This window comes from Bombina bombina, chromosome 1, assembly GCF_027579735.1.
Source record: "Bombina bombina isolate aBomBom1 chromosome 1, aBomBom1.pri, whole genome shotgun sequence".
Lineage (NCBI taxonomy): Eukaryota > Metazoa > Chordata > Amphibia > Anura > Bombinatoridae > Bombina > Bombina bombina.
In genome coordinates this window covers 591,417,997-591,443,950 of record NC_069499.1, presented here as the reverse complement: position 1 = coordinate 591,443,950, position 25,954 = coordinate 591,417,997, and the positions used below count along the sequence as shown (strand labels likewise).

Sequence of the window (25,954 nt, the reverse complement as noted above, 5' to 3'; positions counted from 1 at the left end):
GTAGAAGACCTGTTAAAAATGGGAGTGATTCATCCTGTTCCATTAGGAGAACAAGGGATGGGGTTCTACTCCAATCTGTTCATAGTTCCCAAAAAAGAGGGAACGTTCAGACCAATCTTAGATCTCAAGATCTTAAACAAGTTTCTCAAGGTTCCATCGTTCAAAATGGAAACCATTCGAACAATTCTTCCTTCCATCCAGGAAGGTCAATTCATGACCACGGTGGATTTAAAGGATGCGTATCTACATATTCCTATCCACGAGGAACATCATCGGTTCCTAAGGTTCGCATTCCTGGACAAGCATTACCAGTTCGTGGCGCTTCCTTTCGGATTAGCCACTGCTCCAAGGATTTTCACAAAGGTACTAGGGTCCCTTCTAGCGGTGCTAAGACCAAGGGGCATTGCAGTAGTACCTTACTTGGACGACATTCTGATTCAAGCGTCGTCCCTTCCTCAAGCAAAGGCTCACACGGACATAGTCCTGGCCTTTCTCAGATCTCACGGATGGAAAGTGAACGTGGAAAAGAGTTCTCTATCTCCGTCGACAAGGGTTCCCTTCTTGGGAACAATAATAGACTCCTTAGAAATGAGGATTTTTCTGACAGAGGCCAGAAAAACAAAACTTCTAAACTCTTGTCAAACACTTCATTCCGTTCCTCTTCCTTCCATAGCGCAGTGCATGGAAGTAATAGGTTTGATGGTAGCGGCAATGGACATAGTTCCTTTTGCGCGCATTCATCTAAGACCATTACAACTGTGCATGCTCAGTCAGTGGAATGGGGACTATACAGACTTGTCTCCGAAGATACAAGTAAATCAGAGGACCAGAGACTCACTCCGTTGGTGGCTGTCCCTGGACAACCTGTCACAAGGGATGACCTTCCGCAGACCAGAGTGGGTCATTGTCACGACCGACGCCAGTCTGATGGGCTGGGGCGCGGTCTGGGGATCCCTGAAAGCTCAGGGTCTTTGGTCTCGGGAAGAATCTCTTCTACCGATAAATATTCTGGAACTGAGAGCGATATTCAATGCTCTCAAGGCTTGGCCTCAGCTAGCAAAGGCCAAGTTCATACGGTTTCAATCAGAACATGACGACTGTTGCGTACATCAACCATCAGGGGGGAACAAGGAGTTCCCTGGCGATGGAAGAAGTGACCAAAATCATTCAATGGGCGGAGACTCACTCCTGCCACCTGTCTGCAATCCACATCCCAGGAGTGGAAAATTGGGAAGCGGATTTTCTGAGTCGTCAGACATTACATCCGGGGGAGTGGGAACTCCATCCGGAAATCTTTGCCCAAATTACTCAACTGTGGGGCATTCCAGACATGGATCTGATGGCCTCTCGGCAGAACTTCAAGGTTCCTTGCTACGGGTCCAGATCCAGGGATCCCAAGGCGACTCTAGTAGATGCACTAGTAGCACCTTGGACCTTCAAACTAGCTTATGTATTCCCGCCGTTTCCTCTCATCCCCAGGCTGGTAGCCAGGATCAATCAGGAGAGGGCGTCGGTGATCTTGATAGCTCCTGCGTGGCCACGCAGGACTTGGTATGCAGATCTGGTGAATATGTCATCGGCTCCACCATGGAAGCTACCTTTGAGACGAGACCTTCTTGTTCAAGGTCCGTTCGAACATCCGAATCTGGTCTCACTCCAGCTGACTGCTTGGAGATTGAACGCTTGATCTTATCAAAACGAGGGTTCTCAGATTCTGTTATTGATACTCTTGTTCAGGCCAGAAAGCCTGTAACTAGAAAAATTTACCACAAAATATGGAAAAAATATATCTGTTGGTGTGAATCTAAAGGATTCCCTTGGGACAAGGTAAAGATTCCTAAGATTCTATCCTTTCTTCAAGAAGGATTGGAGAAAGGATTATCTGCAAGTTCCTTGAAGGGACAGATTTCTGCCTTGTCTGTGTTACTTCACAAAAAACTGGCAGCTGTGCTAGATGTTCAAGCCTTTGTTCAGGCTCTGGTTAGAATCAAGCCTGTTTACAAACCTTTGACTCCTCCTTGGAGTCTCAACTTAGTTCTTTCAGTTCTTCAGGGGGTTCCGTTTGAACCCTTACATTCCGTTGATATTAAGTTATTATCTTGGAAAGTTTTGTTTTTGGTTGCAATTTCTTCTGCTAGAAGAGTTTCAGAATTATCTGCTCTGCAGTGTTCTCCTCCTTATCTGGTGTTCCATGCAGATAATGTGGTTTTACGTACTAAACCTGGTTTTCTTCCAAAAGTTGTTTCTAACAAAAACATTAACCAGGAGATAGTCGTGCCTTCTTTGTGTCCGAAACCAGTTTCGAAGAAGGAACGTTTGTTGCACAATTTGGATGTTGTTCGCGCTCTAAAATTCTATTTAGATGCTACAAAGGATTTTAGACAAACATCTTCCTTGTTTGTTGTTTATTCTGGTAAAAGGAGAGGTCAAAAAGCAACTTCTACCTCTCTCTCTTTTTGGATTAAAAGCATCATCAGATTGGCTTACGAGACTGCCGGACGGCAGCCTCCTGAAAGAATCACAGCTCATTCCACTAGGGCTGTGGCTTCCACATGGGCCTTCAAGAACGAGGCTTCTGTTGATCAGATATGTAGGACAGCGACTTGGTCTTCACTGCACACTTTTACCAAATTTTACAAGTTTGATACTTTTGCTTCTTCTGAGGCTATTTTTGGGAGAAAGGTTTTGCAAGCCGTGGTGCCTTCCATTTAGGTGACCTGATTTGCTCCCTCCCTTCATCCGTGTCCTAAAGCTTTGGTATTGGTTCCCACAAGTAAGGATGACGCCGTGGACCGGACACACCTATGTTGGAGAAAACAGAATTTATGTTTACCTGATAAATTACTTTCTCCAACGGTGTGTCCGGTCCACGGCCCGCCCTGGTTTTTTAATCAGGTCTGATAATTTATTTTCTTTAACTACAGTCACCACGGTATCATATGGTTTCTCCTATGCAAATATTCCTCCTTAACGTCGGTCGAATGACTGGGGTAGGCGGAGCCTAGGAGGGATCATGTGACCAGCTTTGCTGGGCTCTTTGCCATTTCCTGTTGGGGAAGAGAATATCCCACAAGTAAGGATGACGCCGTGGACCGGACACACCGTTGGAGAAAGTAATTTATCAGGTAAACATAAATTCTGTTTTTATTGCGTCATTCTTGGCGTGGACTTTTTTGGCGCAAAATTTTTTTTTTTCTGTTTCTGGCGTCATACGTGTCGCCGGAAGTTGCGTCATTTTTTGACGTTCTTTTGCGTCAAAAGTGTCGGCGTTCCGGATGTGGCGTCATTTTTGGCGCCAAAAGCATTTAGGCGCCAAATAATGTGGGCATCTTATTTGGCGCTAAAAAAATATGTGCGTCACTTTTGTCTCCACATTATTTAAGTCTCATTATTTATTGCTTCTGGTTGCTAGAAGCTTGTTCACTGGCATTTTTTCCCATTCCTGAAACTGTCATTTAAGGAATTTGATCAATTTTGCTTTATATGTTGTTTTTTCTATTACATATTGCAAGATGTTTCACGTTGCAACTGAGTCAGAAGATACTTCAGGAAAATCGCTGCCCGGTGCTGGAGCTACCAAAGCTAAGTGTATCTGCTGTAAACTTTTGGTATCTGTTCCTTCAGCTGTTGTTTGTATTGAATGTCATGACAAACTTGTTAATGCAGATAAAATTTCCTTTAGTACTGTTACATTACCTGTTGCTGTTCCATCAACATCTAATACTCGGAGTGTTCCTGATAACATAAGAGATTTTGTTTCTAAATCCATTAAGAAGGCTATGTCTGTTATTTCTCCTTCTAGTATACATAAAAGTCTTTTAAAACTTCTCTTTTTTCAGATGAATTTTTAAATGAACATCATCATTCTGATTCTGATAATGGTTCTTCTGGTTCAGAGGTTTCTGTCTCAGAGGTTGATGCTGATAAATCTTTGTATTTGTTCAAGATGGAATTTATTCGTTCTTTATTTAAAGAAGTATTAATTGCATTAGAAATAGAGGATTCTGGTCCTCTTGATACTAAATCTAAACGTTTAAATAAGGTTTTTTTAATCTCCTGTAGTTATTCCAGAAGTGTTTCCTGTCCCTGATGCTATTTCTGAAGTAATTTCCAGGGAATGGAATAATTTGGGTAATTCATTTACTCCTCCTAAAACGTTTTAAGCAATTATATCCTGTGCCATCTGACAGATTAGAGTTTTGGGACAAAATCCCTAAGGTTAATGGGGCTGTCTCTACTCCTGCTATATTTTTAGCGGATGTTGCTGCAGCTTCAACTTTTTGGTTAGAAGCTTTAGCGCAACAAGTAACAGATCATAATTTTCATAGCATTATTATTATTCTATAACATGCTAATTATTTTATTTGTGATGCCATCTTTGATATCATTAGAGTTGATGTCAGGTATATGTCTCTAACTATTTTAGCTAGAAGAGCTTTATGGCTTAAAACTTGGAATGCTGATATGTCTTCTAAGTCAACTTTGCTATCCCTTTCTTTCCAGGGTAATAAATTATTCAGTTCTCAGTTGGATTCTTTTATCTCAACTGTTACTGGAGGGAAGGGAACTTTTTTACCACAGGATAAAAAATCTAAAGGTAAATTTAGGTCTAATAATCATTTTCGTTCCTTTCATCACAACAAGGAACAAAAGCCTGATCCTTCATCCTCAGGAGCGGTATCAGTTTGGAAACCATCTTCAGTTTGGAATATATCCAAGCCTTATAGAAACCCAAAGCCAGCTCCTAAGTCCCCATGAAGGTGCGGCCCTCATTCCAGCTCAGCTGGTATGGGGCGGATTACGTTTTTTTCAAAGAAATTTGGATCAATTCCGTTCACAATCTCTGGTTTCAGAACATTGTTTCAGAAGGGTACAGAATTGGCTTCAAGTTAAGGCCTCCTGCAAAGAGATTTTTTTCTTTCCCGTGTCCCAGTAAACCCAGCAAAGGCTCAAGCATTTCTGAAATGTGTTTCAGATCTAGAGTTGGCTGGAGTAATTATGCCAGTTCCAGTTCTGGAACAGGGGCTGGGGTTTTATTCTATCTCTTCATTGTACCAAAGAAGGTCTATTCCTTCAGACCAGTTCCGGATCTATCAATATTGAATCGTTATGTAAGGATACCAACATTCAATATGGTAACTGTAAGGACTATCCTGCCTTTAGTTCAGCAAGGGCATTATATGTCTACAATAGATTTACAGGATGCATATCTGCATATTCCGATTCATCCAGATCACTTTTGGTTTCTGAGATTCTCTTTTCTAGACAAGCATTACCAGTTTGTGGCTCTACCGTTTGGCCTAGCATCAGCTCCAAGAATTTTTACAAAGGTTCTTGGTGCCCTTCTGTCTGTAATCAGAGAACAGGGTATTGGTATTTCCTTATTTGGACGATATCTTGGTACTTGCTCAGTCTTCACATTTAGCAGAATCTCATACGAATCGACTTGTGTTGTTTCTTCAAGATCGTGGTTGGAGGATCAATTTACCAAAAAGTTCATTGATTCCTCAGACAAGGGTAACCTTTTTAGGTTTCCAGATAGATTCAGTGTCCGTGACTCTGTCTTTGTCAGACAAGAGAAGTCTAACATTGATATCAGCTTGTCAAAACCTTCAGTCACAATCATTCCCTTTGGTAGCCTTTTGCATGGAAATTTTAGGTCTTATGACTGCTGCATCGGATGCGATCTCCTTTGCTCGTTTTCACATGCGACCTCTCAGCTCTGTATGCTGAACCAATGGTGCAGGGATTACACAAAGATATCTCAATTAATATCTTTAAAACCGATTGTACGACACTCTCTGACGTGGTGGACAGATCACCATCGTTTAGTTCAGGGGGCTTCTTTTGTTCTTCCGACCTGGACTGTTATTTCACAGATGCAAGTCTTACAGGTTGGGGAGCTGTGTGGGGGTCTCTGACGGCACAAGGGGTTTGGGAATCTCAGGGGGTGAGATTACCGATCAATATTTTGGATCTCCATGCAATTTTCAGAGCTCTTCAGTCTTGGCTTCTTCTGAAGAGAGAGTCGTTCATTTGTTTTCAAACAGACAATGTCACAACTTTGGCATACATCAATCATCAAGGAGGGACTCACAGTCCTCTGGCTATGAAAGAAGTATCTCGAATTCTGGTTTGGGCGGAATCCAGCTCCTGTCTAATCTCTGCGGTTCATTTCCCAGGTATAGACAATTGGGAAGCGGATTATCTCAGTCGCCAAACGTTGCATCCGGGCGAATGGTCTCTTCACCCAGAGGTATTTCTTCAGATTGTTCAAATGTGGGAACTTCCAGAAATGGATCTGATGGCTTCTCATCTAAACAAGAAACTTCCCAGGTATCTGTTCAGATCCCGGGATCTTCAGGCGGAGGCAGTGAATGCATTATCACTTCCTTGGAAGTATCATCCTGCCTATATCTTTCCGCCTCTAGTTCTTCTTCCAAGAGTAATCTCCAAGATTCTGAAGGAATGCTCGTTTGTTCTGCTGGTAGCTCCAGCATGGCCTCACAGGTTTTGGTATACGGATCTTGTTCGGATGGCCTCTTGCCAACCGTGGGCTCTTCCGTTAAGACCAGACCTTCTGTCGCAAGGTCCTTTTTTCCATCAGGATCTCAAATCCTTAAATTTAAGGGTATGGAGATTGAACGCTTGATTCTTGGTCAAAGAGGTTTCTCTGACTCTGTGATTAATACTATGTTACAGGCTCGTAAATCTGTATCTAGAGAGATATATTATAGAGTCTGGAAGACTTATATTTCTTGGTGTCTTCTCATCATTTTTCCTGGCATTCTTTTAGAATTCCGAGAATTTTACAGTTTCTTCAGGATGGTTTAGATAAAGGTTTGTCCGCAAGTTTCTTGACAGGACAAATCTCTGCTCTTTCTGTTCTTTTTCACAGAAAGATTGCTAATCTTCCTGATATTCATTGTTTTGTACAAGACTTGGTTCGTATAAAACCTGTCATTAAGTCAATTTCTCCTCCTTGGAGTTTGAATTTGGTTCTGGGGGCTCTTCTAGCTCCTCCTTTTGAACCCATACATTCATTGGACATTAAACTTCTTTCTTGGAAAGTTTTGTTTCTTTTGTCCATCTCTTCTGCCAGAAGAGTCTCTGAATTATCTGCTCTTTCTTGTGAGTCTCCTTTTCTGATTTTTCATCAGGATAAGGCGGTGTTGCGAACTTCTTTTGAATTTTTTCCTAAGGTTGTGTATTCTAACAACATTAGTAGAGAAATTGTGGTTCCTTCATTATGTCCTAATCCTAAGAATTCTAAGGAGAAATCATTGCATTCTTTGGATGTTGTTAGAGCTTTGAAATATTATGTTGAAGCTACTAAGCCTTTCCGAAAGACTTCTAGTCTATTTTTCATCTTTTCCGGTTCTAGAAAAGGCCAGAAAGTTTCTGCCATTTCTTTGGCATCTTGGTTGAAATCTTTAATTCATCATGCCTATGTCGAGTCGGGTAAAACTCCGTCTCAAAGGATTACAGCTCATTCTACTAGGTCAGTTTTTACTTCCTGGGCGTTTAGGAATGAAGCTTCGGTTGTTCAGATTTGCAAAGCAGCAACTTGGTCCTCTTTGCATACTTTTACTAAATTCTACCATTTTGATGTGTTTTCTTCTTCTGAAGCAGTTTTGGTAGAAAAGTACTTCAGGCAGCGGTTTCAGTTTGAATCTTCTGCTTATGTTTTCATTAAACTTTATTTTGGGTGTGGATTATTTTTCAGCAGGAATTGGCTGTCTTTATTTTATCCCTCCCTCTCTAGTGACTCTTGCGTGGAAAGATCCACATCTTGGGTAGTCATTATCCCATACGTCACTAGCTCATGGACTCTTGCTAATTACATGAAAGAAAACATAATTTATGTAAGAACTTACCTGATAAATTCATTTCTTTCATATTAGCAAGAGTCCATGAGGCCCACCCTTTTTTGTGGTGGTTATGATTTTTTTGTATAAAGCACAATTATTCCAATTCCTTATTTTTTATGCTTTCACACTTTTTTCTTATCACCCCACTTCTTGGCTATTCGTTAAACTGATTTGTGGGTGTGGTGAGGGGTGTATTTATAGGCATTTTAAGGTTTGGGAAACTTTGCCCCTCCTGGTAGGAATGTATATCCCATACGTCACTAGCTCATGGACTCTTGCTAATATGAAAGAAATGAATTTATCAGGTAAGTTCTTACATAAATTATGTTATTTATCGGATTTAGCTATTATGTCCCAGTTATCCGATGTTGAGTTAACCTCTGTAGCTTCAGAGGGTGAACTTTCTGGGTCGGAGTCCTTGGCGTCCATGCCTCCTGCTGCGGAGGAACCGTCCTTTAGATTTAAAATTGAGCATCTGTGGGGTTTTTTTGTTTTTTTTTCCAAAGAGCTTTATTAGAAAATAATAGTAAAACATGGTACATACATCTTAGGAACAGTTTTAGGGTTTACAACTTTCACCCGTACAATCACTGAAAAGAAAAATAATGAAGATAAAACAGCAGACATGCGGGAGGTGGAAGCATTACATTTCAAATTTTAGTTCCAGATGGGTCCATTGGATGCATGACTAAAACAATTTAACAAGCTCTATCTTTTCCGTTTTCTATTCTTATCCTTACATAAAGCTTATGTCAAATGCATAAAGTTGGTGCGTAAGGATTCAACAGTAACTCCTTAACTGAGTCACACAGGTACATTTAACAACATGTATTTTCAATATCAATCATGGTCTTATTTCCTTTCTTTGATCGAGGCACAGTCAGAGAGTGAGTATTTAAGGCAATTAAGAGAAAGTGTAGAAGGGTTAGCAAGCAGGAACAGGGAGAAGCGGGGGAAGGGGAGGGCAAGCGCCCCCGAGACAAATACAATGCAGGTCAGGAATAATGTACAGCAGGTGCCTTATCACAGAGTCACCTAAACGCCTCCGCTCCACATATGAAGCAACATTTCATACTCGCCTGCCTTTGATATGTTCATATAGTGGAATTTTTCCAACCGCAGGAGGTCACTAACACTCTGTTTCCAATCTGTAACTGTGGAAACCTGAATAGTCTTCCACCGAGAGGGGATCAGGGACTTTGCCCCCGTCAGCATTAGCATAAGCAAGGCTCTTTTGATAGGGTTCTGTATTTTATATGGGAAGTGAAAGAGTAATGCTTCAGGTGTCTCTGCGATTTCTATTTCTAATATTTGTGTTATCTCTGCCCAAATGGATGCCCAAAAGCCCTCTAAAAGGTGGCAATCCCACCAGATATGCAATAAGGAGCCCGACTCACCACATCCCCTCCAACACTTGTCTGATGTATTAGGTTATATCTTTTTAAGACGTGTTGGTGTAAGATACCAGCCGCTCAGCAATTTATAATGTAATTCCTGCACCCTGGCTGATACTGAGACAGTCCTTGCAGCTCTGAAAATCCGCTGCCAGTCCTCTGTAGTTAGTTCTGTGCCCAGCTCCCTTTGCCACAGTCTGGTGTAAGTCGGAAGGGTGCTGTCTTTTGGTGATATGAGAAGTCTGTATATCTTGGACGTCAGATGTCGTGCGGTAGTAGTTTGCAGACACAATGCCACTATAAAATTGCAGTTTGAGTTTGTGTGGTTATAAAATTACATATCTGCAGGTACATGAACCATCGTAATGGACGTTCTGGAAAGGTATCCAGTATCTCCTGCCTTGTCTTTAATCTCCCATTGCTGATAAAGTTACGTACATAATGACGAGGTGTGTCCTGGCTGACCTCCCTAATCTGTAATGGAATTTCGGGATTGTCATATATCTGGGTCAGAGGTGAGCATCTCGTGGAGATATGGGACTCAGTGCAGACCGTTCTGTCCCACTCACGAAACAGCTCCTCTAACAGGGGGAAGGAGGCAATCTCAGATGGTCTGTGCGATTCAGTCTTCCATAGCAGGGAGGACAAGTCTCCCGTATGGAGAATGGAGGAATCTATAGCTATCCAATCAATTTTGCGCGTTACCCTGACACCACTACACCACCCTCTGAAGCAGGACAGCTCTCCTGTATAGGTCTAGACTAGGGAGGCCCAATCCACCCTCCTCCCTCGGCAGGTACATAGTCTTTTTGTTCATTCTAGGTCTAATATCCTTCCAAATGTATTCCTCTATCAAGTGTTGCAGAGTGGGGAGAAAGGAGTGTGAAAGGGGCAGTGGTACGGTCTGAAAAAGATGCAGTATCCTCGGAAGGATATTCATCTTGACCACGCTTATCCTCCCGAGCCAAGAGATCAGCTTATGCCTCCAAGCCGAGAGGTCTCGAGAAATTTCTTTTTTGAGGGTTACATAATTAGCCTCAAATGTGTCTGCTGTCGATGCCGGTATAATGATGCCTAGGTACTTAAGAGATTTAGAATTAATTACGAAAGGGCAGTGTGATTTAAGCCAGCTCATGGTGGAGGGCGGCATAGCAACTCCAAGCAACTCCGACTGAGTTGTTTAAAAGGAAGTAAGAGACCTCTCCATATCTGTTAAACTCGTCCAGTAAGGCGGGGATGGAGGTTTCTACATCTTTCAATGTGAGTAGCGGATTGTCCACATACATTGCGATCTTATGTTACTTGGGACCCAACTGTATCCGCCTAAACCGCTGGTTAGCCCGAATATTACTGGCCAGTGGTTCTACCGAAATGGCAAACAGCAGGGGCGACAATGGGCACCCCTGCCTAGTGCCATTAGTGATATAGAGAGACTCTGAGAGGATGTAATTCACTTTGATCTGTGTGGTGGGTGTAGAATACAAGGCAAAAACCATGGTTATAAATTTGTTTCCGAATCCCATCTTTTCCAGGGTGTTTCTAAGAAACTGTCAGCTCACTGTATCAAATGCCTTCTCGGCGTCTGTTGATAACAGAGCGAGAGGCACCTGATTTGTTGTGGAGTATGCTGTTGGCTGCAACATTTTTAGGGTGTTGTCCCTCGCCTCCCTCCCCGGGACAAACCCCACCTGGTCCAGAGATATTAACTGAGGGAGAAATCTGTTGACTCTATTAGCCAACACTTTTGCTATGATTTTCACGTCCGTTTTAAGTAGCGATATTGGCCTGTAGCTTTGCGTTTTATACGCTGGTTTCCCTGTCTTAGGTATAACTGTGATGTATGCTGAAAGCATAGATCTCGGTAGGATTCCCGTATCTGGCAGTTCATTGATTAAATTTTGCAAATGGGGCAGCAGGATGGGTGAGAATGTTTTGTAGTACTTAGCCCCGAAACCATCAGGGCCAGGACTTTTACCATTAGGTGGTAGGTCCTTTAGGGCCTTCTGGACTTCCTCAAGAGTCAGGGGGGAGTCCAGAAAATCCATAGCCTTCTGTTCTAGGCTTGGCAGCTGGGTGTGTGCGAGGTAGTGTGGTGCCGCAGTCGTGCCTGGGGTATCCTCTGGGGGCCTCGTGTGTGCAACCCCCTCGAGATTATAAAGTGAGCTATAATAGGCCTTAAAAGCCTCTGCAATCCCAATGCTGTCTCCAATCATTCTACCTTCCCCTCTCTGTATCGCATGTACATGTGTTTTAAAGTGTGCCCTATGTATCGCTCTAGCGAGCAACTTACCCGTCTTGTCACCCCCCTCATAGTATCGTTGCTTGAGCAGCAACGCTTTGCGTTGATTATCCTCCTGTAGTAAATGTTTGAAATCTATTCTAGCTTGGGTCAATCTAGAGTCTAACTCTGTGTCGTGAGGGCGCTGTTTATGTTATGTTTCTAATGTCGAGATATTTTGCAGGAGGAGGTTTTACTTCTCTCTGCACTGTCTCAGGACTTTGGCTTTATGTTTAATAAGATGCCCTCTTATAATGCTCTTGTGCGCTTCCCAGACTGTGGTCAATGGAAGTTTGTCTGTTACATTGAAGTCAAAGTACTCTGTCAACAATGTAGTTATGTCTTCTGTAACTATCTGATTGTTTAAAAGTGTATCGTCTAGTTTCCAGATATAAGGAGTGCTGGGTTTGTCCGTCCATGTCATTTCAAAGCTGACCGGGGCATGGTCAGACCATGTAATAGGACTGATATCGCTGCGAGTGACATATGCTATGCCCTGCAAGTCTGTGAAAAATTTATTGATTCGGGAGTACTTTTTGTGCGGACTAGAATAGTATGTGAAGTCCAAATCAGTCGGGTGCATTGTTCTCCAAATATCATGGAGGAGATGTTTTTTAAGAGTAGTGGAAATTTGTTTCAAAACGTGATGGGATACACTGGACGCACCATTGGAATTGTCTAACCTCGGATCTAAGGGTACATTAAAATCTCCCCCCAGGATTACCACTCCCTTGGCCAGCTCAGAAAGTTTATTTGATAAGGTTCTAAAAAAGACTTGTTGTGCCGAGTTGGGTGCATAAACAGTGAATAATGTAAACACTCATATAGAAGACCCTCCACTATAAGTAGTCTGCCCTCCCTGTCTCTCGACTCCCCGCGGCTGGAAAGGGACCCTGCGATGTATAAGTATACCAACTCCATTTTGCTTACTAGGTCCAGAGGAAAAGAATGCCATGGGGTAGGTGGAATTATGCCACCTGGGTTCTTTGTTTTATAAAATGGGTTTCCTGCAGGAGGATAATATCCCCCTGAAGTTTATGTAGTTCACGAGAGACAATAGATCTCTTTCCTGGGCTGTTTATGCCTTTAACATTAATCGTGATAAATTTGATTGGGTGGTTGTTCGGTGTGAACCGTGGGGGGAGCATTGTATTCTCAGGTGGAGGGGGAAAGAGACAAGGGAAAAGTGAGAAAAAAAAACAGAATAGTTTTAGTGACTGATGCCTTGAACTATGCATATAATGACCAAGTACAATCATTAAAGAAATGTTAAGAAAATCAGAAACAAAACCAAATTGTGCAACCAGTATGTGTACACTCTATCAACACAGTAGATGCCTGCAAAGCGACAGATAATCTAATTTGCAGTTGCAATTCTACCGTACCAGTATGCTAAGTCTAGTAAGTTACTCTAGAGGGTATGTGCCTATAGTTGGCCCTTTTAGAAAAGTGCAATAAAGGCTTTCAAGATTAGCAATTTGCCTTAATGCCATTAATAGTAAAATGTCAAACTAAATAAGTGTGTTACAATATATATGAATATTATGTGAACTGGGGGGGGGGGGACAGGAAAGGTAAGCAAAGGAGGGGGAAGAGTGTGAGGGAGATGAAACAAGGGATGGAGAGGGGAGAAGAGAGGTTATGGGATAAAGGGAAAGAGAGAGGGCGAGGGGAGAGTAAGGAAAGGGGAGAAAGGGAGGAGGAGGGAAGGGGGTAAGGTGGTGAGGGAGAGAGAAGAGGGGGTTGGAAGGGCGGGGAAAGGGGATAGGGAGAGGGGGAAGGAGAGGGAGTGCAAGGAGAGAGAGAAGGGGAGTGAGGAAGAGAAAGGGGAAAGAAGGGATAGGGAAGGTAAGAGGAGAGGAAAATAGCTATTATGAAAGATGAATAAATTAGGGAAACTGGGGTGCAATACAAAAACATCAGATAACAATTAAAATTTTTAAAACATCTTCTTGAGTCACAAACCTGTGTAATAATGTGAGTCTGAAGCCTTTTTGACAAAATGGGGAAAGGGGGGGGGGTGAGGAAGGAGGGGGAGGAGGAAGAGAGGGAAAAGGAGGGAAAAAAGGGGGGGAGAAGGGTGGAGGAGAGGAGGGGAGAGTGGAAACAGAGGGAGGGGGAGAGAGAAGGTGAAGAGAAGGAAGGGGAAGTAGGGAGAGGGTTAATGTATTAAGGGGAGGAGGGAAAGGGGATTATGCTTGGAGGGGAAAGGAAGGGGAAAGGCTATTGGTGTAAAGAGGAAGCTAGGTCAACCTTAAAGCAACCTGTTACATTCAATGCAACAATAAATGTTAAGAACATTCAACACCTCAAACAACAACTGAAGTCATAGATCTGAACGGTAACATATTACTATGTGCTTTGTATCATAGGCTTACGAGTGCAAGTCCACACCTCATATCCTATTCCTTTAACAGGTCTGAAAAAGTTCCCAGTGGAGAAGCCAGATTTAAGTGCCAGTGTTCTCTGGGTTTGGTGGTGGATGTGGTTGTAAATCTGGATTAGGTGGCTCTATGCCCAAGGTAGAGCAGAACGTGGTCAGATCCTCCAGTGAACGGAACAGATCCGTTTTGTTTCCAGCAGTTGCTATGAGGCTTGTAGGGAATCCCCAGCGATAAGGGATCTTGTGGTCTTGCAGTACTGTAGTAAGGAGAGCACCTGCGTTTTTTATTAAAGGAGGTTCTGTCTACATTAGCGGTTACAGAGGCCTCGCTGCCTGAAGAACCTATGATACCCAAATTAGACGGAGTTTGTGAAGGCAGGTTCCTTTGACTTTTCCTGTGCCGGTTAAGATGGGGAACATTATTAGGAACAAATGGGAAAAGAATTGGTTCTTCCTTTTCCCCCTCGTCTACTTTTAAAAAGTTGTTCCCGGTCCCAGACTCTCAACTGGATTTGTGGGGCTCCATTCCTCAAGTGAATGGTGCTATCTCTACACTTGCTAATTGTACTACTATACCTCTTGAGGATAGTTCTTAGTTCAGAGAGCCGATGGATAAGAAAATGGAAACCTTTCTGAGAAAGATGTTTCAACATACAGGATTTTTGTTTCAACCGGCGGCTGCAGTTGCCGGAGTGATTTAAAGATCTGAGAATTGCTAATTCTTTTATCTGTGATGCGAACATGCAAATTATTCGACTAAATGCAAAGGCCTCTGGCTTTGCGGTCCTAGCCCGCCGGGTGCTATGGTTGAAGTCTTGGTCTGCGGATATGACTTCTAAGTCCAGACTCCTTTCTCTTCTCTTCAAGGGAAAGATTTTATTTGGTCCAGGCCTGGACATTATTTCTACGGTTGCCGGAGGCAAGGGTGCCTTCATACAGCAAGATAAGAACAAGAAGTCTAAGGGACGAAAATCTTCTAATTTTCGTTCCTTTCGTTCTGACAAATGCCAACGACAACAATCCTCCTCCAAGCCTGAGCAACCCAAGAGTACTTGGAAGCTGGCTCAGTCCTGGAATAAATCCAAGCAGAATAAGAAGCCCACCGAAAAAAAAATCTGCATGAAGGGGCGGCCCCCGATCAGGGATCGGATTGTGTAGGGGGCAGACTGTCTCTTTTTTCAGACGCCTGGTTCAAGGACGTACAGGATCCATGGGTCCTGGAAGTGGTATCTCAGGGATACAAGATAGGCTTCAAATCACATCCACCAAGGGGAAGATTCCTTGTCTTGAATCGGTCTACCAGACCAGAAAAGAGGGATGCTTTTCTAGGGTGCGTTCGGGATCTATCCTCCTTAGCAGTGGTTGTCCCGGTGCCTAACGAAGAAAGAGGTTTGGGGTTTTATTCAAACCTTTTCGTGGTCCCAAAGAAGGAGGGAACTTTCTGCCCAATTCTGGACCTAAAGTGCTTAAACAAATTTCTCAGTGTCCCTTCCTTCAAGATGGAGACAAGAAGGTCCATCCTTCCTTTAATTCAGAAAGGCCAGTTTATGACCACTATAGATCTGAAGGACGCTTACCTTCATGTTCCAATCCACAGGGAACACTTTTAGTTCCTGAGGTTTGCATTCCTGGACCAGCACTTCCAGTTTATTGCCCTTCTGTTTGGCCTAGCTACTGCTCCAAGAATCTTTACGAAGGTTCTGGGGGCTCTTCTAGCCGTTGCCAGAACTCAGGGTATTGCAGTAGCCCCATCCTTTCGTCTTGCGGAAGAATTCTCGGAGTCTCTTCTCAGTCTTCTTTGATCACATGGATGGAAGATAAACTTGGAAAAGAGTTCTCTTATCCCAAGTACCAGGATGGAATTCCTGGGTACTATAATAGACTCCATATCCATGAGGATATTTATAACAAGCCAGAGACGTTGCAAGCTAACTTCGGCATGTCTTGCCCTCCAGCGATAATTCAGATCTGTCTCAACAGATTGTATTAGACAGCCTGTCAAGAGAGTCGCTCTCTTGGTGGCTCTGTCCAGATCATCTGTCCCGAGGGACATGCTTCTTAAGACCATCCTGGGAGATTGTAACTACGGACACAAGCCTATCCAGATGGGGAGCTGTTTGGGGTGCCAGGAAGGCACAGGGGTTGTGGACTCAGGAGTCCTCCCTCCCGATAAATATTTTGGAACTATGGGCAATCTTAAAGGCTTGGCCACTTCTGGGTTTGTCCCAGTTTATCAGATTCCAATCAGACAATATAACATTGTGGCTTACATCAACCATCAGGGGGGAATGAGAAGTTTGTTGGCGATGAAGGAAGTATCTCAGATTCTGGAGTGGGCGGAGGCCCACAGCTGTTTGCTGTTAGCGATCCACATTTCGTGTGGACAACTTGGAGGCAGATTTTCTCAGCAGGCAGATTTTCTCAGCAGGCAATCCTTCCATCCAGGGGAATGGTCTCTCCATCCCAAGGTGTTTTCAGAGATATGCAGCAAGTGGGGGACCCTGGCGATGGATCTCATGGCGTCCCGTCTCAATACCAAGCTACCCAGGTACGGGTTGAGGTTGAGGGATCCCCAAGTGGATCTAATAGATGCACTAGCAGTGCCATGGAGGTTCAAACTTGTATATCTTTTTCCTCCATTACCACTTCTTCCTTGAGTGGTGGTCCGCATCAAGCAGGAGCGGATATCAGTAATCCCGATTGCTCCATTGTGGCCGTGAAGAACGTGGTTCGCGGATCTAGTGGGGATGTCCTCATCATTTCCGTGGAAGTTACCTTGTTGCAGAGACCTGGTGATACAAGGTCCATTTGTTCATCAAAATCTAGATTCTCTGAGGCTGACTGCGTGGAGATTGAACGCTTAGTCTTAGCCAAGAGAGGTTTCTCTGAGAGTGTCATTGATACTCTTATTCAATCTCGTAAACCAGTTACTCGGCGTATCTACCACAAGGTGTGGAGTCCCTACTTATTCTGGTGTGAAGAGCGTGGTTTTTCCTGGCACAGAGTTAAGGATGCCAGGATTTATCTTTTCTCCAGGATGGGCTTTAGAAGGGCCTTATTGCTAGTTCTCTGAGGGGACAGATTTTGGCCCTGTCGGTTTTATTGCAGAAGAGACTAACTGAGCTTCCAGTCGTGCAGTCCTTTGTTAAAGGGACAGTCAACACCAGTTGTTTAAAAAGATAGATAATCCCTTTATTACCCATTCCCCAGTTTTGCAAAACCAACACTGTTATATTAATACACGTTTTACTTCCGTGACTAACTTGTATCTAAGCATCTTCTGACCGCCCCTAATCACATGACTTTTAATTATTATGTATTGACTTGCATTTTAGCCAATTAGTGCAGTGTCTGCCACTAGCCACGAGCGTGATCACAATGCTATCTATATGGCCTACATGAGCTTGCTCTCCCCTGCTGTGAAAAGTAAATAAAATAGAGGCGGCCTTCAAGGGCTTAGAAATTATCATATGCGCTTTCCTAGGCTTGCTTTCAACTAGAATACCAAGAGAACAAAGCAAAATTGTTGATAAAAGTAAATTGGAAAGTTGTTTAAAATGTCATGCCCTATTTGAAAAATTAAAGGTTTTTTTGGACTTGACTGTCCCTTTAAGGCTCTGATTAGGATCAGACCTGTGTTTAGATCTGGAGCTCCTCCTTGGAGCCTAAATCTTGTTCTTCAGGTTTTGCAACAGGTTCCAGCCTCTGCATTCCGTTGACATTAAATTGTTATCTTGGAAGGTTCGGTTTTTATTGGCTATTGCCTCTTTGCACGGAGTTTCTGAGATTTCTGCTTTGCAATGTTAGCCCCCTTTATCTGATTTTTCATGCAGATAATGCAGTTTTACGTACTAAATTAGGTTTTCTTCCTAAGGTTGTGTCAGATTGCAACATCAATCAGGAGATTGTGCTTTCTTACGAGACAGCGGGACATCGTCCTCCTGACAGGATAGCGGCTCATTCCACTAGAGCAGTGGCTTCCTCTTGGGCCTTTAAGAACGAGGCCTCTGGATCAGATTTGTAAGGCGACAACCTGGTCCTCCTAACATACATTTTCTAAATTTTACAAGTTTGATATTTTTGCTTTGGCTGATTCAGCTTTCGGGAGAAAAGTTTTGCAGATTGTGGTGCCCTCAGAATTGGGTCCGGCCCTTCCTTTTTGTTCCCTCCCGTTATTCATTCAGTGTCCTCTAGAGATCCCCTTTGTTCAGAAATAGCAGACATATATGGCTTTGCCATTGCTTTTTGCTAATTAGAAGGCCGCTAATTGTAGCTACGCACCATGCTTTTATTATTCCCAACAGTGAAGGAGTTAATTAGGTAGCTTGTAAGGTTAATTTTAGCTTTAGTGTAGAGGTTAGCCTCTCACCTGACGCTTCCCACACCCTAATCCTTTCCTGATCCCTTTCAAACAGCTCTCTTCCCTGCATCGGTAACTCTACCCATCTATTTCTCCACTATCCCACTCGTGGGGATGCAGAAATAGCGCAATCTCGCTATTTCTCCAACATAGGTGTGTCCGGTCCACGGCGTCATCCTTACTTGTGGGATATTCTCTTACCCAACAGGAAATGGCAAAGAGCCCAGCAAAGCTGGTCACATGATCCCTCCTAGGCTCCGCCTACCCCAGTCATTCTCTTTGCCGTTGTACAGGCAACATCTCCACGGAGATGGCTTAGAGTTTTTTAGTGTTTAACTGAGACAACATGACAACTGTTGCGTACATCAACCATCAGGGGGGAACAAGGAGTTCCCTAGCGATGGAAGAAGTGACCAAAATCATTCTATGGGCGGAGTCTCACTCCTGCCACCTGTCTGCTATCCACATCCCAGGAGTGGAAAATTGGGAAGCGGATTTTCTGAGTCGTCAGACATTGCATCCGGGGGAGTGGGAACTCCATCCGGAAATCTTTGCCCAAGTCACTCAGCTGTGGGGCATTCCAGACATGGATCTGATGGCCTCTCGTCAGAACTTCAAAGTTCCTTGCTACGGGTCCAGATCCAGGGATCCCAAGGCGGCTCTAGTGGATGCACTAGTAGCACCTTGGACCTTCAAACTAGCTTATGTGTTCCCGCCGTTTCCTCTCATCCCCAGGCTGGTAGCCAGGATCAATCAGGAGAGGGCGTCGGTGATCTTGATAGCTCCTTCGTGGCCACGCAGGACTTGGTATGCAGATCTGGTGAATATGTCATCGGCTCCACCTTGGAAGCTACCTTTGAGACGAGACCTTCTTGTTCAGGGTCCGTTCGAACATCCGAATCTGGTTTCACTCCAGCTGACTGCTTGGAGATTGAACGCTTGATTTTATCGAAGCGAGGGTTCTCAGATTCTGTTATTGATACTCTTGTTCAGGCCAGAAAGCCTGTAACTAGAAAGATTTACCACAAAGTTTGGAAAAAATATATCTGTTGGTGTGAATCTAAAGGATTCTCTTGGGACAAGGTTAAGATTCCTAGGATTCTATCCTTCCTTCAAGAAGGATTGGAAAAAGGATTATCTGCAAGTTCCCTGAAGGGACAGATTTCTGCCTTGTCGGTGTTACTTCACAAAAGACTGGCTACTGTGCCAGATGTTCAAGCCTTTGTTCAGGCTCTGGTTAGAATTAAGCCTGTTTACAAACCTTTGACTCCTCCTTGGAGTCTCAATTTAGTTCTTTCAGTTCTTCAGGGGGTTCCGTTTGAACCCTTGCATTCCGTTGATATTAAGTTATTATCTTGGAAAGTTTTGTTTTTAGTTGCAATTTCTTCTGCTAGAAGAGTTTCAGAATTATCTGCTCTGCAGTGTTCTCCTCCTTATCTGGTGTTTCATGCAGATAAGGTGGTTTTACGTACTAAACCTGGTTTTCTTCCAAAAGTTGTTTCTAACAAAAACATTAACCAGGAGATTATCGTACCTTCTCTGTGTCCGAAACCAGTTTCAAAGAAGGAACGTTTGTTGCACAATTTGGATGTTGTTCGCGCTCTAAAATTCTATTTAGATGCTACAAAGGATTTTAGACAAACATCTTCCTTGTTTGTTGTTTATTCTGGTAAAAGGAGAGGTCAAAAAGCAACTTCTACCTCTCTCTCTTTTTGGATTAAAAGCATCATCAGATTGGCTTACGAGACTGCCGGACGGCAGCCTCCCGAAAGAATCACAGCTCATTCCACTAGGGCTGTGGCTTCCACATGGGCCTTCAAGAACGAGGCTTCTGTTGATCAGATATGTAGGGCAGCGACTTGGTCTTCACTGCACACTTTTACCAAATTTTACAAGTTTGATACTTTTGCTTCTTCTGAGGCTATTTTTGGGAGAAAGGTTTTGCAAGCCGTGGTGCCTTCCATTTAGGTGACCTGATTTGCTCCCTCCCTTCATCCGTGTCCTAAAGCTTTGGTATTGGTTCCCACAAGTAAGGATGACGCCGTGGACCGGACACACCTATGTTGGAGAAAACAGAATTTATGTTTACCTGATAAATTACTTTCTCCAACGGTGTGTCCGGTCCACGGCCCGCCCTGGTTTTTTTAATCAGGTCTGATAATTTATTTTCTTTAACTACAGTCACCACGGTACCATATGGTTTCTCCTATGCAAATATTCCTCCTTAACGTCGGTCGAATGACTGGGGTAGGCGGAGCCTAGGAGGGATCATGTGACCAGCTTTGCTGGGCTCTTTGCCATTTCCTGTTGGGGAAGAGAATATCCCACAAGTAAGGATGACGCCGTGGACCGGACACACCGTTGGAGAAAGTAATTTATCAGGTAAACATAAATTCTGTTTTTTAGCGAGATTGCGACAGAGAGGCCCAGGATGGTCGTTAAGGGGTTAATTTGGAAACTTTCACACATAAAATTAAAATGTATTCGAATGGGGGCTATTATGTTTAGTCTATTTACTCTCATTCATTAAGGTCTTAGATGAGAAATTATGTTGAAGAATTAAACAGATGCTTCTACCTCTACAACAGTACTGAATCACTCCCATGTGTTTTCATTCTGATTATGACCATTACAGTAGTATTGCATAATTAACAAATGCAGTAAAAAACAAATGCATTAACACTTTAAATTTCAAACCAACAGCAAATTTATTTTTTTTTCCTTGACAAATTTCAACGTTTCCATTAATTTCCCTTTCTCTTGGATCATGTGGCTGCTTTCAGCCAATTAGACTCATTTATGCATATACTTTTGCACATTCTTAGTAGGAGCAAGGGTGCAAATCAAAAGACGGGTAGTGAAGGAAGCGTTTTTAAAATTGCTTGAACATTTAACTTTCATGTATATTTAAAGGGACACTAAACCCACATTTTTTCTTTCATATTTCAGATAGAGAATGCAATTTTAAGCAACTTTCTCATTTACTCATCAAATTTTCTTCGTTCTCTTACTATCTTTATTTAAAAAGCATGAATGTAAAATTTAGGAGCTGACCCATTTTAGGTTCAGCACCCTGGATAGCTCTTGCTTATTGGTGGCTATATTTAGCCACCAATAAGCACTCATAACCCAGGTTCTGAACCAGAAACAGGCCGGCTCCTAAGCTTTACATTCATGCTTTTTAAATAAAGATAGCAAGAGAACGCAGAAATATTGAGAATAGGAGTAAATTAGAAAGTTGCTTAAAAAATGCATGCTCTATCTGAATTATGAAAGATTTTTTTTAGTTTAGTATCCCTTTAATCTGTCTTAAGTACTGATTTTAGTATTTTATTTTAGTTTTTATGAAAAAAAATAATAATTTTAAAATAAATTATATATATATATGTGTATTATAAATGCTGAACGTTTTAGAAAATTGTGCTTAGAAAATGTTGTCTTTATTGGATTGCTTATTTCCTGTCTGTCTTTGCTAGTTAAAATTTAGCTTCCTCATATGGTAAACGTTTTAGATAACTGAGCAAAATATATATATATATATTATTTTATTATTATTTTTTATGTATTCCATACTATATTATAGCAAGAATTTAAAAACAAAAAATCCTTTCTTTCCTCTCTTCCCTTTTAGGGTGGCACAGGACAGGATGCTGAACATCTCTCCTTACCCACGCTCCAGCAACGTCTCACCATGTTTTCTTCTTCTCATCTCACTCCTTATATCAGCTCTGAATCATCCAGTTCCCATAATTCTCTCTTGCAGCATATGGTTCTCTTGGAGCAGCCCAGCGGTCAGAATCCTCTGGTCTCAGGTGAGCACAATTTTTAATTTGTATCTTTATCTTGTTTCTAGGAATGTATATGCATTGATGCATCAAAGCACCAGTAAGTTATGCAACTTGTTTTTTTACTGCTTTTTTAGGTTTGGGTGGTCTCCCTCATCATGCTCAGTCCCTGATCTCCCCTGATCGTATCTCCCCAACTGTGCACAAATTACGTCAGCACCGCCCTCTGGGTCGTACCCAGTCTGCACCTCTACCAGCAAATTCCCATGCTCTGCAGCACCTGGTCATTCAACAACAGCATCAGCAGTTCCTTGAGAAACACAAGCAGCAGTTCCAGCAGCAGCAGCTACATCTCAATAAGGTTTGTGCGTCCCACCAGCATATTATTTCCTTTCTGCTTTATTGTTCCAACAAAACTTAGTTGTCACTATAGTATTTTAATTCGCTTCTGTTGTTACTTTATGGTCTGTAACCTCTTTAGATGATTCCTAAAGTGAATGAAGCATCCAGACAGCATGAGAGCCACCCTGAAGAGACCGAAGAGGAACTCCGTCAGCACCAGACATTTAATGATGAACTATATATGGACCGTTTGTCCAGACAAAAGGAATTGAGCTTATCTAACATGGTGCTTGTAAAACAGGAGAGAGAAGAAAGTGACGATGAGGACAATACACAGGAGGAAGAACAGTGCAAAATGCAGTCGGATCAAGACTTGCTTTTTAGACAGGTATAGTGTTGTATATTATTATTCCTTACTCTTAGTATTCCAATATATTTCACATTACTCAGATGATAAAATAAATACAAGAAAATAAGAACAAAAGATAAAATAACACGCTAATAAAAGGTTAAAAACCCTGTTCCCATGGAAAATTAGAATTTAGATAAAGGATTATCACATCCTTTAAAAAGTAGTTCTAAGATATTCATGCACAAAATAAAATAAAACACTGATCTGTTTATAGTAATATTTTTAAACCAGAACCCTGCTGCCCATTCTCCTTACCCTCAAAGACTTAAAGAGCTCTTATTGTCCTCATCCCATTTTACTGATGTCCCCTACACCGATATCAATTATGTAGATGAAATCATGTTTGCTTTGTTCAGAATCTGTGAACCAAGATCATGTATGACGTCTGTATGTACTGTCTAGTATAGATTGGTAGGTTTTGTGTATTTATGCTTTTACAGCAAACACTTCTGTTGGAGCAGCAACGTATCCACCAACTGAGGAACTACCAAGCCTCTATGGAAGCAGCAGGGATGGTTGTAACATTTAGTGGTCATCGGCCTCTCTCAAGGGCTCAGTCATCACCTGCTTCCTCCTCCTTCACCATGTCTGTTCAAGAGACACCTAGCAAGCCTAGGTTCACCACAGGTGCAGTAATGCTGAGATTTAAATTGGGATTTACTATAGTTTTGTGAGAAGGTGGGAGTTGGTTTATGAAGGTGGAGGTGTATATGGTGGAAAGGGGTGATGGTGCTATATCTAAAGAATTGTGAGTGAATGCTAAATGAATCAGGAAGGGTACATTTTGCTTAAAGGACAAAGTTTTCAGAAGAAAGGAGATGTCTATGTGAATGATTGAATAGTTGCAGAGCTGAATACACCATATCTGTCATTGGAACTACCTTCTTCTATGAAATGTATATTTCATGCTTCACAGGTCTGGTTTATGACACACTCATGCTAAAACACCAGTGCATCTGTGGGAACACAAACAGTCACCCGGAGCATGCAGGCAGGATACAAAGCATCTGGTCAAGGCTTCAAGAAACTGGTCTTCGAAGTATGTGTGAGGTGAGCATTATGGTGTGTGTGTGTATAGCATACATTCTAAAGCAAGCTACCTCCAGCTTTCCTCTTTTAATGATGTGTTTTATGTAGCTGTTCTAGTAATATAGATTATGCATGTACCTAGGATTTCATCAGAATTTACAGTTTGATGTTTAATGTGCTGTTATTTGGCATGTTTTAAGCCTAAGAGTTTGTAATTTAGGGTCCATTAATAAATTTACTGATTTCTTTCCCTTTTGTGTAGTGTATACGGGGTCGGAAAGCCACACTGGAAGAATTGCAAACTGTTCATTCTGAGGCTCACACCCTGTTGTACGGGACCAACCCACTGAATCGACAGAAATTGGAGAGTAAGAATCCTGTCTGTTTGCGTGCCTGACCCTACGTGATAGGGCCATTCTAGCATTTAACCATTAGTCCTACAAGCTCTGCTGTTTCATTGTACTATGTCTCCTCCTTCATTTTTTTTTTACATAGTATAGAAAGTAAACTAAATGCAAGATGTTTTCAAAGACTGTAGACTATCTGTTTAAATACTGTAACACTAGCAATAAAATATCAGAAAATAGAACATATATTTTATGTTTCTTGACTTATAGATATGGAGGTAGAAATTCTCCCAAAAGTATAGGACTTCTCCCCTTCCCCTTTAGTCTTTCTTCATCTACACGTGTCCTCCCTCTCTGAGGAATGCCTGTGGTTATCAAGGCCAATACCTGCAGGACAATGCCATACACGAGTAATTCTTGGGTACATGCCTTTAGGTCTCTTGTACTTTTATCATGCTGTCAGTTGGGGCCTTTTCCCTCAGAGTATATTTCTGGGGTAGGAAGGTGTCATGTTTATGCACTGGATTTCCCACCTGTGCATCACAGTTTGCTAGTGGTCCAATACTGCTTAAGATACAGCTTTGACTATTATCACTAGTTGACTCTGAATCTTAATCCTGTATGTATAAGGAGGAGTTTAAAGAATAATCTTCATAGCAAGTAGCCAGGTACACTACACCGTCTCTGGCTTTTACAGTATTCTGCGATCCATGATCCTTTGTTTTGAAAACATTTTGGTAGGCAAAGGCTTGTTTTCTGCAACCATATCATATATTTGTGCATTTTATTAACCTCATCTTCTTTTTTTTTTCTTCTGCTTTTATTAGTTTCCCTATTTTGGTTTGTTGATGCTGACTTTTCCAGCTTGTTTGAACAGCCATTACTGAGAGGATCTATTCATTTTTCCCCTCCTAGCAAGCAACAATACCAAAATGGATTCAAACTCTTATTTAGCATTAATGATGCCCAATGCAGAGTCATTCAAAATATGTTAGTGCTGCCAAATCTGTTGACGCTCCATAAATAAATGATAATAATAATAATTTTGGCTTAATTGTGTTCTAGAAATTATCGGAAGGCTAAAAAAAACTTCTTGGAACTATTGGGTTTGTTTCTCTGTCATTATAAACAACAAAAACGTTTTTTAAAAATATCTTTAGATTTTTTTAGATTTTTAGCTATGGGCTTTTTAAATCACAGCTTGGTAGATATAATTAAAATGCTGCTAGTTAATCATATAACCACCTTGGATTTTCATACATTTATCAAGCAGTATTTGGTAGGTCCTCATATTTAGGTAAACAGTTTCCCCATTGCGTCTCCTTGGTACTTAACTATAAGCCAAAATTAAAAACAAAGAGATGAGATTTGTACTTGAAATCCATGTACTCCTTTTCAAAGTGATAACATATACAGTTCCATCCAGACAGTCTTCTGTGTGTGTTTTATGCCTGCTTTATTTCATGAATCATTAATAGTCACAGTTCAAAATCTCCTCTCCAGGATTATACCTTAGTTTGCCATTCCTGAGGGAAACAAATTAGCACCAAAGACTTCCAGCGACAAGTGACACAAAGCTTTGTACCCACTAGCCAGGACTAATAGATTATTGTCTTGACTATGAAGAATTTATTAACCAGGGGTATAAAAATAAATCTGGTAGTTTTATAAAAATGTAAAAACTAAAAACAAAAGCTACATAACGTCTTGGGAAGATAACTTCATAACTGAGTTTTCTCCAACATAGGTGTGT

At 42.0% G+C, this 25,954-nt stretch overlaps 1 protein-coding gene across 1 annotated transcript in view; it reads left to right on the top strand.

The window, feature by feature from the left end:
• HDAC4 (histone deacetylase 4) overlaps positions 1-25,954 on the top strand; it is a gene marked incomplete in the record, with an annotated part of 933,145 nt that overhangs the window by 767,902 nt on the left and 139,289 nt on the right. Inside the window, 6 exon segments of the mRNA XM_053698885.1 lie at positions 21,918-22,098; positions 22,209-22,432; positions 22,553-22,801; positions 23,266-23,452; positions 23,742-23,875; positions 24,117-24,222. Coding sequence (XP_053554860.1) covers positions 21,918-22,098; positions 22,209-22,432; positions 22,553-22,801; positions 23,266-23,452; positions 23,742-23,875; positions 24,117-24,222 — 1,081 coding nt within the window.